At 38.8% G+C, this 15,414-nt stretch overlaps 1 protein-coding gene across 2 annotated transcripts in view; it reads right to left on the minus strand.

Moving 5' to 3' along the window:
* The window catches only part of LOC106883214 (uncharacterized), a 185,029-nt gene that overhangs the window by 42,171 nt on the left and 127,444 nt on the right, over positions 1 to 15,414 (minus strand). The window contains exons 2-4 of one of the 2 annotated variants that reach the window (XM_089338234.1): positions 11,426 to 11,520; positions 5,611 to 5,762; positions 2,660 to 3,975 (exon numbers count right to left, since the gene is read on the minus strand). In XM_089338234.1, the coding sequence (XP_089194360.1) occupies positions 2,660 to 3,975; positions 5,611 to 5,762; positions 11,426 to 11,520 (1,563 nt within the window). The other variant, XM_089338235.1, reaches the window with a different exon arrangement.

Raw genomic sequence — 15,414 nt, forward strand, 5'->3', positions numbered from 1 at the left:
TTGATAGAGCAGGCAACACTTGAAACTCTGAAATCTCAAAAATCTACAATTTTGTAAAGATATTTTAATAGCTATACTTACAAATTATGTTGTTTGCTGTGTATTTAGAGGTTTAACTGTACATATATTTTTCACACATACATATAATTATATGTAAAAGAAAGTAGTGCAAAAGGGTCTTCTGAAATTAGGTCTCACAGAGGAGATTGCAAGGGACCAAAACTTCTGGCAGTTTGCTGTGGTTGAGAAGACATGTCAAGCTAAGTAAAAGTCATAGCTGTCCATGCATACAGGTATGTCTTCTATATCCCTCTCTCAGCTGAGAGATCCTAATCTTGCTGTCTCATGGGTTCTGGTGCCACGTAAAAGTGTCTGTGCTGGTGTCACATAAAAGTAACCATGCTAGTGCCACGTAAAAGTGCCTGGGCCAGTACCACATTAAAAGCATTCAGTACACTCTGTAAAGTGGTTGGTGTTGGGAAGGACATTCAGCTGTAGAAACCATGGCAAAACAGACATGAAACCCAGGCCAGCACCTGTCAAACTGTTTAACCCCTGCCAGCATGGAAAACATGTTAAACAATGATGATATATACCAGGTTGAGTGAAAATTTTTGTCACTGAACATTTTGGCAACTTATATTTCCTTACATTAATTTACATTATCTACATTTGACGGATATTTGTCCTCATCTTGTTTGTTGTTAACACAACGTTTCGGCTGATATACCCTCCAGCCTTCATCTGGTGTCTTGGGGAAATTTCGAAACTGGGTTCTCATTCCTAAGGTATTTTTGATGTTATTATTATTATTATTATTATTCAGGTCACTGCTTGGAATCAAACTCAGAATCTTGGGGTTGGTAGCCCGCACTCTTAACCCCAAGATTCTGAGTTCAATTCCAAGCAGTGACCTGAATAATAATAATAACAACAACAACAACAACAACATCGAAAAATACCTTAGGAATGAGAACCTATGATCGAAATTTCCCCAAGACATCAGATGAAGGCTGGAGGGTATATCAGCCAAAACGTGTTAACAACAAACAAGATGAGGACAAATATCCGTCAAATGTAAATAATTCCTCATCTCTTAAATATAGTACTGTATTATATTTCCTTGTTATATCATTAATTTGATACAACTTGTCCAATTATTGCTGAATTGTTTATTTTTTATTTTCATACATCATAACATACAAACATTGTTTATTCTTTATTACATAATTTCAATGAGTGGTGAAAAGTTGTAATGAGAGTAATTTTATGCTATCTGTGGAAAAAAAGACCAAGTGCAAGGGCAGCAGCAAAAGAAATGTGGAAGACCCAAGAACTGTCAACGAATGTGCGGCAGAAAACTGTTTCAGACATTTCAAGGAAGGTGACACTAGCCTTGAAGAAAACACCAAGGTCAGGGAGACCTCTTGTGGGAGATGAAGCCTTGCTTGAAATGGCTAAACAACAATCAAGCACAAGCACCATCAACTTCATAAGATTGACCTTGGGAACAGACACTGTTGAGAAGCTCTTTACGAACTAACCAATGATGTGTGACCATTTACAAAAGACTACTAGCAAATCCTTGAGATGCCTGCTTTTGGCATTGAATTGTAACTAGGGATGAAAAACGGATCTATTTTCATAATCCTGATAAAAGAAATCAGTGGCTTCAGAACCTGCTGTCAAACAAGGGCAGTTTGAACAGAAGGTCATGTTGTGTATTAGGTAGAATTATGAGGGATTGTTGCACTTTGAGCTTGTCTCAGATAGTTATGCTGTGAATGCTCACCAATCATCATGAGTATATGAAGCTTTGAAAGCCTACTACCCAGCAATAGTCAGCTGGAGATGCACACTCCTGAGGGGCTGGAAGTGTTGCCTCACTCTGCCATCAGTCCAGACTTTGCACCATCAGATTACCACCTGCCTTATTTCCAGCATGGATAAAGGTTTAACAATGTGGATGAGATTCAAAATGGATGTACAGAGTTTTTGCCTCTGGTATAAGTGTGAAACTGAGCATCTAGCACAGTAATGGGAACAGACAATAGAATATGATGAATAAACACTTTTTGTATATAATTTGTTTGAAATGTTAAAAAGATTTTTGACTCAACCTGGTAAGCAGAAATGTTTGAATTTACAATGGAAGATAAGAGTACTCAATACATCAAGTTTACACACATATGCCTGTATGTATATGTGTGTGTATGTATGCATATATGTATATGAGTGCATAAGTGTGTGTGTGTGTGTGTGTGTATGTGTCCTTGCCTTGACATTGTGTAATAGCTATAATTAATAATCACTGTCATACAGTTATTGTCATTTATTTCCAATATTCTGTGAGAACATAGCTGGCCATGGAGAAATATTAACCTTGATTGGAAACAGGGAAACCGATGAGGGTTAGTGACAGGAAGGGCATCTGTTAGTATAGAATCTACTTCAGTAAGCTCAGTCCAAGTCATTCAAGCATGGAAAACTGGACAGTGAGATGATGATGATAATAAATATAGGATATCTTTGATGTAAACATCCTATTAATCTCAGCTGTGATGATGGTTGACAATGATTGCATTATTATATCATAAAAGCTCTGTTAATGATGATGATGATGATGATGATTTTCATGGAAGCTGAAACCACATCTTACCTTTGTAATGACTGCCAAAGCCTGAGAGCAGAGGTCCTCAATATCGGGCACCGTCTCCTTGAAATATTGGACAACACTTTGCAGAGCAAGGACGCTCTCACGAACATTGATCTTTGCATCTTTCTTGATCCGTTCAACAGCTTGCAAGACCCAACTATCTCCAAGGCAGTCACTGGAGATTGAACCACTGCTGCCAGGGTAGCTGTCGCTACTTGACAGCGTGGCGGTTGTGGTGTTAGTGTTGGTGGTATCATCACCAGCCGAAGCCCGCCTCCGTCGCCGATCACAGCTCTGCTCTTCCCCAAGGTGGTCGTGACTATTGTGGTAGTGAAGTGCAGAAGTTGTCAGTGGTGGTGGTGGTGGCGGTGGTGGAGGCGGAGTCATTGATGGAGGTGGTGGTAGCGTTAGTGGGGGGGGTGGAGGTGGTGGCGGAGGTGTGGAAGACCCTGACACCGTCACTGCTCTTGCTGTTGCTGGTGATGCTGTAGCTGACGTCGTTGTTTTATATGCCTCGGCAAGTTCTCTCCTCCTCATCTCTGCTGCTGCTGTTGCTGCTGCTGCTGCCATTGCCAATGATGACTGCAAGGGTGGAGGGGGCGGTGGTGTCGGTGGTGGCGGTGGGGGTGGTGTTGGCGGAGGCGTTGTTGATGTCGTTGATAGTGGCATAGGTGGTGGTGGAGGAGGAGGTGGTGGTAATAGTGGAGGTGGTGGAGGAGGTGGCGTTGTCTTGGTTGCTGTTCTTGTTGCAGTTGTTGTTGCTGCTGCTGCTGTTGTTGTTGTTGATGCTGTTGTCAGTGGCAATGCTGGTACCAGTGGTGGCACTGGTGGAGGTGCCACTGGTGAAGTGGGTTGCACTGTTGCTGCTGCGGCTGCCGGTGAATTGATCGTTGTCGTTGACGACGACGACGATGACGATGACAACGATGACGATGAAGGTGAAGTTGTTCTTGCTGTTATTGATGTTGCTGGTGCAACAGCAGCTGTCATATCTTCCTCTCTGCTGAAGCCAGACGTCCCTTTGGATGGTGTGCTTTCACCTCCTCCTCCCTCTCGCTCTTCTGCTTTTTTCGTCTCCAATATGTTGCCATCAGTAGTTTCAGCAACTTCAGCAGTGGTCGGCAGAGTAACAGGTGGGCTTGAAGCTGGTGGTGGAGGAGCATAAGGTGTGATTGGAGTCTGTGGTGTGGACGAGGGCGTAATTGGTGTTTGTGGGGTCAGTGGTGTCCCCGGTTCACTTTTGTTCTCACAGAGCAGTGATTCCCGTCTAGGTGGAGGGGGTGGTGGAGCATGTCTCCTTCGCTGTACTTTTGTCAAACCTGATAAACAATATGAAATAAGACAGGATTAAAGATTTAGTTCAGATTATAAACTAACAGCTGAGATTGTATGAATTTAGAAGCTTCGAGAGATATGAAGTAAATTATCTTTAACAGGGAAACTAAAGTTGTTATAGTTATAAATAACAGCAAATAGAATATTGGGTTAAAAAATTCCCTTGAATGGAAAGAAAGTCAAAGGCTCCTTTGTGGGATTCAAACCCAAATTTGAGAACCTGATTCTTTTACTTTTACCTTCTTTTATCTGTTTCAGTCATTAGACTGTGGCCATGCTGGGGCACCGCCTTGAAGAACTTTTAGGTGAATGAATCAATCCCAGGACTTATCTTTATTAAAACCTGGTAATTATTCTATCAGTCTCTTTCAGGCAAACCTCTAAGTTATGGGGACATAAACAGTCCAACACAGGTTGTTAATGGTGGTGGTGGTGGTGGGAACAAACACAGATATGCACACACACACAAACACACATCTATATATACATGATGGGCTTCTTTCAGTTTCCATCTACCAAATCTACTCACAAGGCTTTTGATTGTCACAAAGCTGTAGTAGAAGACACTTGCCCAAGGTGCCACGCAGTGGGACTGAACCCAGAATCATATGGGTGAGAAGGAAGCTTCTTACCATACAGCCACACCTGCACCTAGGCAGACATTCTAACCATTATTCCACTCCAACACTTTAGATTTTCTCCATCTATTTTCAAAGTATTGCTCTTACCAGTGAAGTGTTGCTTTGGTATAATGGTAAGAACATCTACCATGTTTATAGAAGATATGGGTTTGAACCTGATACACAGCCTTTGATGATTTCCATAGAAGGGTATTTTTAACCCAGTATACTACATGCTATTATTTATAATTTTATCTACTCCAAGTACCACCTTTAAAAACTATCTAATAGCTGAGATATTTAATATAAGTAATATATAGACATTATAAGTACTAATTATGAGGCAGAAAAATGACCACTTGTTGAGTGGTGGCTACATTGCTCAAGATCTATTACTCAGTCCATTACTATTAATTGCTACATGGCTGAAGTTTTGTCAATGGGTGTGGCTCAAATCCTGTCAGTAAGTTTATTAATGTTAACACTTACATGGCTCCTGTTCTGTCAGTGAATCTTTTGCTATCAGTTGAAGTCATGTCAATGAGTCTTCGATGTAAAATGCTCCATGACTGAGGCTTTGTCAGCAGGTCTGTTGACGTTATCTACTTGATGTCTTGTCAGTGATTCCATCACTCTTTTACTGTTGCCATGTGGGAAGAGAGACATCAGGCACTAGCTTCTCACTATAACCACTGTACTCATAATGTTCCCATACTGTACACACACTGTACTTAACCTACACATTTCACATATACTTGACCCACACTGTTCCCTAACTGTCTCCACATGTATCCACCAGTGCCCACATTTTACCCACAATGCACTTACACTAAGCTGCTTCTTCAATGTTGTCTGATATTTTGATAACTGAGGCATGAATTTAGCATCCTATATATGGAATAATGATGTTCATGATGGTGGTGGTGATAATGATGGAGCTACTCCTGAATTCTTTTAGGAAAAGAAAGAGAGAAAAAGAAGAAAAAAACATATATGTACCTGCACCAGTTCGACCGAGAGTTTGTGACATAGGGAAGGTTTTTGGTCTGTGTCGACACGATTCGGAACTTGGAAGTGTTGCTGAAGAGCCAATTTCAGGGTCAGCAACGCCTAGCTTAGCCAATGTTTCCAATCTGTGTTTCCGAAGAACTCTGATGGAGTGAGAGAAAGATAGGGAGAAAGTGAGAAAAAGAGAGAGTGAAAGAGGCAGAGAGAGAAAGTCTGTGTATGAGAAAAAGAGAGAGAGAGACAGAAAGACAGAGAAAGACAAGGTATGATGAAAATAAGTTAGTAAAGAGAAAAGCAACAGAACAAAACAATATTAAGCAGTGGAAGAGGAAGCCTCTGAGCAGTCACTCAGCCTGTTAGAAATAGCAGCCAGAATCTTTCACAAATCACATGCTCTGTCTTGTGAAAGAAGGACACATTGGATAATGTGATCCTAGAAACACTAAGTCTGAAACAAAATTTAGGCTAGTCATGGTTAAATCATCTTTCATCATAGGTCTATGAGATCAAAGCTTACTTGGACACAGAGCTAAACAATAAAAAGCTACAAGATCATTAAAAGGAATAAAATTAATAAAAATACAAAACATGAAAATTATCAAAATTAATAAAATATAAGACATGAAGAAAATAAAATATTTCCAGCTGATAGTTGGTCTAGTTGATAAAGGCATTAGATTCTCACATGAAAGTTGCTGATAGATTCAACTATGAGGTTTTAGGTTCAATTTCACTTCACAGCATCCTGGTAAAATATTTTTACTATAGACTTGGCTCGGTTAGTCATGTAAGTAAAATTTGGTAGATGGAAACTGTGTAGAAGCCTGTCGCAGATTTTTTTTTTTTTTTTTTGGTAATAGACGTTATGTCACTCTGATTACTAATACCATTTGGCCCATTGGTACCTTTAGAAGGGTTCAGTCTGTTGCATTGAGATTAGGTGCCCAGTTTAAGGATAACTTCCTCCGTTCCAATTAATAATCTCAAAAACCTTGAAAATAATGGCATGCATACTGCCCGTCCTCATCATACTAAGTTGTAATACAATAATGGTTTCAAAATTTGGTACAAGAAGATCACTTTTAGGGAGAGGACTTTGTTGATAATTCTAACCCCTATACTTGACTGGTACTTTATCTTATCAGCCTTGAGAGAATGAAACGTGAAGTCACCAGAAGAATTTGAACTCCGAATGTAAAGAGCTGGAAGAAATGTTTCTAAACATTTCTTCCAGTATTTTGTTGACTTTGGCAGCATTTGAACTCAGATTGTAAAGATGGATGAAATGCTGCTTTTATATAATAACAGCAACAACAACAATAATAGAAAAGTGGCATTTATGAGAGGATGACCAGAGATTGTCTGTTTATGTGAACAACAACACAAATGCTTGAAAGATGTTTATGTATATTATGCATGCATTGTTTGCATTCAACTGTAAAGGTTCTAAGAAGTAGCTTTTTAATGTTTTTATTGGTTTGTGCTGGAATAAGGGACTTTATTCATGGTTTTTAAAGCCCATCCCCACCCTCCATTGCTTGTAGGACAAATGTGGTTGATGTTCCTCTTGAATACTGTAAGTCACCTTATGTGGGAAAGAAATTCCAGAGAAGTATGTTCAGAAGAAAGATTGGATGCAGTGAGGGTGGACACATTGTATCTGATGAGAGGAGAAGACATGAATGAGTTGGGGAGGGGGGGGGGGGCTAAGTAGAGGATGAAGTAAGAATAGCCAACACTGAGAAGCAGAAGCAACTATTATGACAAAAGTAAAAGCAGGAGAGGGTCAGAGGTTGGAGAGTGACACCAATCATTGGTGTGGTTTTTCTTTGGATGTGACTAAAGATGTAACAATATCACAGCCTCAGATGAGGGAACACTGCTTCATGGTGCATCTCACTTTGTAGAAATTTTATAGTTGTTGGGTATTCTCAAGAAGACCAATCTTTGTCATCCAATTTATGTTATGATGATGATATGTATTCACCAGAAGTGATCCTCAATGATGGCCAAGTGTTGCATTTGTTACAACCTTGAGGATTCTAGTTGTGTGCTGTTTATGATTTGGAGAGTGAAGTGTAATGATATTTTCTTGTACATGTGGTGATTACACTTTTTAGCTGAAGGCCTCAAGATTAGCAATACCCTAATTGGAGAGCATTTTCAAGATCTCTATTCATGGAGTCAGTGAAGGTTTGGTGTAAGATGCTTAAGTTGCATGTGTATAGCAGTTGGTTGAAGATGTAGAGGAATGAGTGTTACAATCAGTTGCAAAACAGTGGGCATTGTTAAAAGTGATGCCAAGAGGTTGGTGATGTAGAGAACAGTGTTGGGGGAAAAAAATTACCGAACCTGTGGTCACACCAGAATGGGTAGAGCATGAGTCAAGGGGAACTCTATCAGCCTATGCTGCAGTGGTGTACTGTGACATGAAGTCACTGAACCAGGAGACAAAAGACTGTTACGGTCCATAGACAAGCAATTTTTGTCAGATTTGCATGCTAGATTGGGACAGTTTTCTGATATCAAGACCAACATGGTTTTTCAACTAATTTCTTGAGAGCCCATTTATGAATCTCCCTAGCCATTGATGAATGACAAGTGAAATTTGTAAATTATTTGCTCCACTAGTGATGGAAATGAGGGTTGGGTATCTGTGGGGATTGTTTTATATGTAATATATGATATAATATAAGGCGGTGAGCTGGCAGAAACATTAGCACACCAGGCAAAATGCTTAGCAGTATTTCGTCTGTCTTTATGTTCTGAGTTCAAATTCCGCTGATGTCAACTTTGCCTTTCATCCTTTTGTGGTCAATAAATTAAGTACCAGTCGCGTACTGGAGTCAATCTAATTGACTGACCCCCCTCCCCACCAAAAAAAAATTTCGGGCCTTGTGCTTGGAGTGGAAAAGAATATTTTTTAAAAGGTGGCAAGCTGGCAGAAACGTTAGAGCGGTGGGCGAAATGCTTAGCAGTATTTTGTCTGACTTTATGTTCTGAGTTCAAATTCCGCTGAGGTCGACTTTGCCTTTCATCCTTTCAGGGTTGATAATTTAAGTACCAGTTGCGTACTGGGGTAGATCTAATTGACTGAACCCCTCCCCCAAAATTTCAGGCTTTGTGCCTAGAGTAGAAAATATATGCTATATATATGCATGTGGGCCATGGGAATATGTGAAAGAATTAAAAAAAGGGTCATTACAAAAAAGATGCTGATCCCTATTCTACTCTTTGTTGAAAAGTAGGGGTACAAAAAGTTAGAATTTTTACTCATTACAACTGAATTACTTGACTTTCTACAAACTCTTTTTTTTTTTGTTTCATTCATAACATGCAGATTTTCACCAGATTCAGTATTTTATAAGTATCTTAAATTTCTTAAATTATTCTTTGATTGGTTGACCCATTCTTTATTGGACTTGGGAGAATATACACCATTAGGTCAACAAATGACCCCTGGTAATTCATTGACAAGAATTAAAAACTTGTGGAATTTTTGTGGAAAAACACAAAAGTGGTTTCATACAGCTTTCATCCTGCTATTTTAGACACCATCTTTTCAGCTAGATACAGACAAGTTCACTACACCTACCTGGGCATTCAGAATCCAAGGACCCTGAAACGAATACAACAAAGTATTTTGTCTATTGCTCTAACAATCCTGCCAAGCCATCATGCTAGATTAGTACTTTATTTTATCAATCCTCAAAAGATAAAAAGCAAAGATGACCATTGTGGAATTTGAACTCAGAAAATACAGAGTCAGAGGAAATATCACAAAACAGTTTATAGCAGAGACTCCAGCAAAGAAGATCTGAAGAAGGAATTGTAATTCCGAAATATCATTGGACTACAGATAACCAAATTACAACAGGTATATAGTCCATTTTTTGTTCTATAGTGCATTGTTATACCATTCTAAACTTTTTATTCTTTACAAACAAAGCATTCTGTTTGCAGTTCTAATGATATGTTAAAGTTCATTCCTAGCAATATCAGTTAACATCAACCCACCACTTTCACTGTCTTTCTAGACTATGGTATGGTCCCCTCCCCAACAAAACAATGTGACAATAAACTCCAATTAACAAAAGCCAGTTTATTCATAACAGCTACATAATGACTTTATTGTGCGTACAGGTCTTTATAGCTGATGGAAGTGTATGCCTCTTAAACTAAATCTGCTTTTTTAGTGGTGTGAGCAGAAGAAATAAGTCATTATACATGTGTGGTACTGGGTTAGGGTTAGGGTCAGTCCTGATCAAGAAGGCCTATAATCAAAGACATTCCATCATTGATGATCCAGTCTTTCTTTTTCTGACATATTTTCCAATACGTCCTCCTTTCTGAAGATGGCAGGGTTTGACTTGAGGGAGATTTGACAGCTATTGCTAGAATATGAAATAACTGCATAGATATTCCTTCTTTGGCTCATAATAAGTGATATGTAGGCAGCAGAAGGTTAGGGATTACTATAGAAACGTGGTGGTGGTTATAACGGCTGTAACACAGTGTTGGTGATGGTGGTTGTAACATGTTGTGGTGGCAGTAGTGATTGCTGCATTGTGTATGTGATGGTGTTGTCAATGGTGGGGAGGATGCCTGGAACACTGAGGTGGTGATATTTGTGGTGGCAGTGTTTGTAACAGTGTGATTGTGGTGATATTGACGACGGTGTGGTCGGTGGAAGTAGTGGTTGTGATGATGGTAGGGATAATGTTTTTTTAACTGCAGCTTACAGAATTTGGGCCAAGAGAGGAAATTTGTTTTAGCTATTTTGCATGTGTTTTGTTGTATTTGTGGTTATTTAACGCCAGGTCAACTTCTGATGGAGCAGACCTATGGTTAAAGATATTCCTAACTTTTCATTTTGCTCGTATATCCAGGACTACAAAACTGAATGTGCCCTTTCACTTTGTAAGACAGTAATATGCAATCCGAGGGATTTAGCTGCTATTTCTAGCAGAGCGAATGACTGTCAAATGGCTTTACTCTTGTTGTTGTTTAGCCCCAGGTAGCCCTAATCAAATAAACTTATGATCAAAAGTATTCCAGCTATAACTGTTTTTTATTTCTTTGTTTCCCATTTTCCTCCAAGTATCTGGGTCCTTTTTAAGGCGATCCCAGGTTTGATTTGAGGGAATTTTGGCTGCTACTTATAGTAGCTCGAACGACTGCGAAAGGACTCGTTACTCTTACAGTATTATTCGTTGTTGTTGTTTATCCTTATTATATTCCTATTTTTAAAAAACGACAGGGTGCAATTTGATGGCGAGATTGCTTGTTGTGATTGTTATTATTGTTATTTTAATAGTTTTAATGCAGTAACAGTAATAATCAACAAACTATATCACGAATAGATATATTCACGGACAGGCATGCAGGCCGCTGAAGAGGCTTTTGACAAGAGAAAACTTGGTTACATGCTGAACCCTGTCAACTATATTAGCAGGCGAGTTGTCAAAAACGGAAAAAAAGTACGTACTCAATACATATATTTATTCATTCAAAGATTATGAACCACTCCCTATTTACTCATCTTTCGACTGCATGCGCTCGTTCTTTTCCCAATGTATGTATGCATGTGCGTGCAAGTGTGCGCACGCACGCACACTTACACAAGCAAACTGACAGAATTACGAGTGAAAGCGAATATTTCAAACAAGAAGGCAACAAACGAAAAACAAACAAACGTACGGTGGGTGTGAAGCAGAAAGTCCCATGAAAAAAACGTCAACCCCCAACAATAACACTGAACCAATTATATGAAGAGATATTAAATAAAATGATGTGTCAAACTTACTGTGCCTTCTTTTGTTTCAATGTAGAGTTATCTACCCCTTCATAGACTGCTTTGAGTGAACGGTCAATGTGCTCCATCACCTGTTTGCATGTTGCCTGTAAAAGGAAGGTCAGAAGTTAGATATCAACGGTAGCGGGTAAGGATTAATTGATAGATAATGAGATAACGCTATTTATGGTTTGCAATAAAATAGAAGTTGCGCCAAGCTACTGGCAAACGTAATTCATTAATGCTCCTTCTAATCGAGCCTTGTGCCTAGAGTAGAAAAGATTAGTGCTCCTTCTAAAAGTATTAAAACATCTAAGATAGCCTTCTTCTATTTTTATGTAAAAACCTGACGAAAATTTTTATCACTGCTCGGGTCAGTTTCCCTTTATTCTCATAACCGAACAACATGAACATCACAAGCTCTCATTTACTAACTTCTAGCTTCATGTGAGGGGAAAAAATTATTTAAGGTTTATTGATTAGCACCAGGTCAGTCTTGAATAAGGGTTTATTGCATGACCGTCCTATTTTTTCCTGATTAGTGCAACTCTGGTGGCATTATGTTGTATGTCCATCAATTTTTTTCTTTTTAGGTAGAGTGGGGTTTGAGTGAGAACTGGTTGCAACTTCAACCAGGTTGAAGGACAACATAGTGCTGCAAGCTTTTGGGGGCTTTTATGTTGATGCCTTCTGCTAGGAGTTCAAATTTCGTTAAAGTCAACTTGGTCCCCTAATCCTGTGGGACCAATGAAATAAATACCCATAAGATACTGTGCTAGATCACATCAACTACACCAGTTATAGACTTGTAGCATGGCTTAAACTTGAAACTGCATCAGCTCAGTAATGAGAAATAGACCACAACATATCAGGTGATTTGCCCTGAATTTTGACCAATAGTATTTTAGCTGCAACCATATGATTGATGGAATTTTCCTTGAGTTTCCTGCTAAAACATGGCTTTACATTGAGGTTTGTGGCAAAGGCTGGCCCTAGGGTCACTGGCGTCCTGGGAAAGCTGAACTTCAGCACCCTTACAAGTATAATTTTTAAAAACTTTCACAAGGAGAAAAACTGAAAATGTAGACTAAAAAGCACAAGGGATCACGGGCAACTGCTTGAGTTAGCGGTTCCTTGAGCCGGCCCTGTTCATGGCAAGCTCTTGTGGGCAGAGGGATAAGACATGTAAAACATGTGCACTGACATAACAGAGATGGAGAAGTTCCAGAGAAGACAGGCGAACAGGATTCTTGGCCAAACACCTGATGCTGGGTTAAAAAGAAATCACTTGTTTACTATGAATACAATATTCTCACATCTTCAGGCATGGATACAAGACATTCTTTATTCTCGCCTCCCATCCACATGAAGATGTAGCTATTTAATTCTTATCCAACATAACTCACTACTGTTAATCAGTAATATAAACCATGGCAAATAAACATCATAATCATATATATAAAGAAATGGTTTCCTTGAAAACTTCAGAGAGACTTGGCTTAAATATGGGTAACAACATGAAGCCAAAACCAGCCTGACCAAAATATCAATAATCCATTGATCACTCAACTTCCTATTCTAATCACAAACCATTTGCACTTTTACATTGACCATGGATGATATATATATGATACACCAATCACAAACCATCTACATATCTACACTTAACAGCACAACCTTACACAACTTTACTTGAATAATTCAAGTCAGTGAGGCAGTCTCTGGTGTGGTTGCATAGCCTGTTAGAATTACAGTCAAGTCTCCTTCACATCATACCTTGTTGTCTCAAGGAAAAGTCACATTAGATGATGTTCTATATAGGTTCCAGAGTGGCTGTGTGGTAAGAAGTTTGCTTCTCAACCACATGGTCCCAATTTCAACTCAACTGTGTGGTATCTTGGGCAAGTGTCTTCTGTTATAGCCTTGGGCTGATCAAAGCCTTGGGCTGATCAAAGCCTTGGGCTGATCAAAGCCTTGTCAGTGGATATGGTAGTCGAAAATCGAAAGAAACCTGCCAAATATATGTATGGATATATCTATGTGTATGTGTTGTGATTGTCCTCCACTACTGCTTAATAACCAGTGTTTGTTTGTTTATGTCTGCTTCGAGTTTACTTTTATTGCAGTAGTCAAGACAGCAATCAATGTCTAATGCTAAAGGAGGTATGAGAAAAATGTGGCCTATGATACTTTCTGAATGGCATGCCAAAGGAAAACATACCTCAATTTTTTTAGTAATGTAGCCTACCTAATAATAAAGCATGTCTCATGTAGCCCACATCTTGAAAGAGGTTGCCTATGACTGTCCTGGAGTTTTGCTGACACATGTAGGGCTTTGTCATATATGAGTGGCTGACCAGAAGTTTATCAATATGTAATTAGAGTGAAATACATAAAATTGTTGTTTAGCTCCCAAGTCTGAATGAACTTGATAATCAAAGACATTCTACTTGTGGTCATCCCATTATTTTGTATATCCAGAACTATACTGCAGCAAATTGTCAGATGTTAGAGTGTATATATAGTATACATTGTGGTATTTATTCTGGCTATCTGCACCCTGAGTTCAAATCCTATCAAAGTAAAATTTATGTTTCATCTTCCTGAGATAAATCAAATATTCATTCAGTAATAAGGTTGATTCTTCTGTTTATGTGTGTATAAATGTGTGAATGTATGCATTACATATGCATACATACATACATACATACATACATACATATAAGAAAAATGCATTATCTAGTGTGTCCTGCCTTATTTTAAAATTCTACAATGTTTGTGTAAGATTTGGCTATTTTTTCTTAGAGGTTGACTGACTTTGTGGAGTATTTCTCATTGACTGGAAGACACCTCCTAGTAGAGTCAGGGGTTTGTGTTCAGTGTGTACTACACACATACATAATATTACAGCAAATTATTAAATTCATTGAATAAAGTAGATTTGTTAACCTATTATAAATGCTTGTAATGTTTTATGAGCCATAACAGTTGAGTTCATTTTTTAACTCCTAACTGCCCCAAACTCATTGTTTACAAAAGAGAATATTGTAAAATGGCTGCACAATACTGCATGCAATGTATCAAGACTGTCCTATTGCATACAATGTATGCACACTAACACCTAGCAGCCTTTACATTGTTGTTAAAATAACAGACAAATCTCTTTCAAGTTACATCCCACTATTTTGAAAGAGAAAGGGACATTAGTTAATGTGATCCTAGCGATACATTATGTATGAAAATATGATTGGATGGTTATGGTTGGAATGCCTTTGATTATAAATTTACATCAACCAGGGCTGGCCTGGGACCAAACAAACAAAAACAGCTATCAGAAATACAGTAATAGATAATGAACCAATGCTTTGTGAGAACCTTTCTTACCCTCAATCAAAGGAGAAAGGAAAATACAAAGTCAGCAGGGGTTGAGAGCCTCTACATGGTCGGACAGCATGCTAGAAATAACCAAATTTCCCTTGAATCACACTCTTCCATTTTAATGTAGTTGTAGATATGCTTAAAAATATAGGTATGCCTAGAATAACATTGCTCAATGCTGTTCTCAGCGAAGGCTGACCTGGGGCTAAACAACAGCAATCAGAAAGGTAATTCACTGAGATTTTACCAATAATCTGGAATCTTTGTTTACAACAGAAAGAGAGAGCTCATTCCAACCTAATTTCTTTCTACAGGAAATTGATGTATTAATGATGAGACAGACAACTATTGTTTTCTCAAATCATCACTAAAATATAGACACATAAACACATACACACACACACAACTGCACACACACCACCTTACAACACCCCGCCACACACAGCACTATACGCAGTACCACTACTATACTTATCATTCACTGATATGCTCTACCATAAAACACCACATACACACATCAGCACCATACACACACACAAGCACTACACACACACACACACACCACATACCACCACATAAACTACAATCTCACTACCACATTCACATACTGCCACCGTCTTGTA

The sequence above is a fragment of the Octopus bimaculoides genome, chromosome 20 (assembly GCF_046866305.1).
Source record: "Octopus bimaculoides isolate indiv1 chromosome 20, ASM4686630v1, whole genome shotgun sequence".
NCBI classification, from domain to species: domain Eukaryota; kingdom Metazoa; phylum Mollusca; class Cephalopoda; order Octopoda; family Octopodidae; genus Octopus; species Octopus bimaculoides.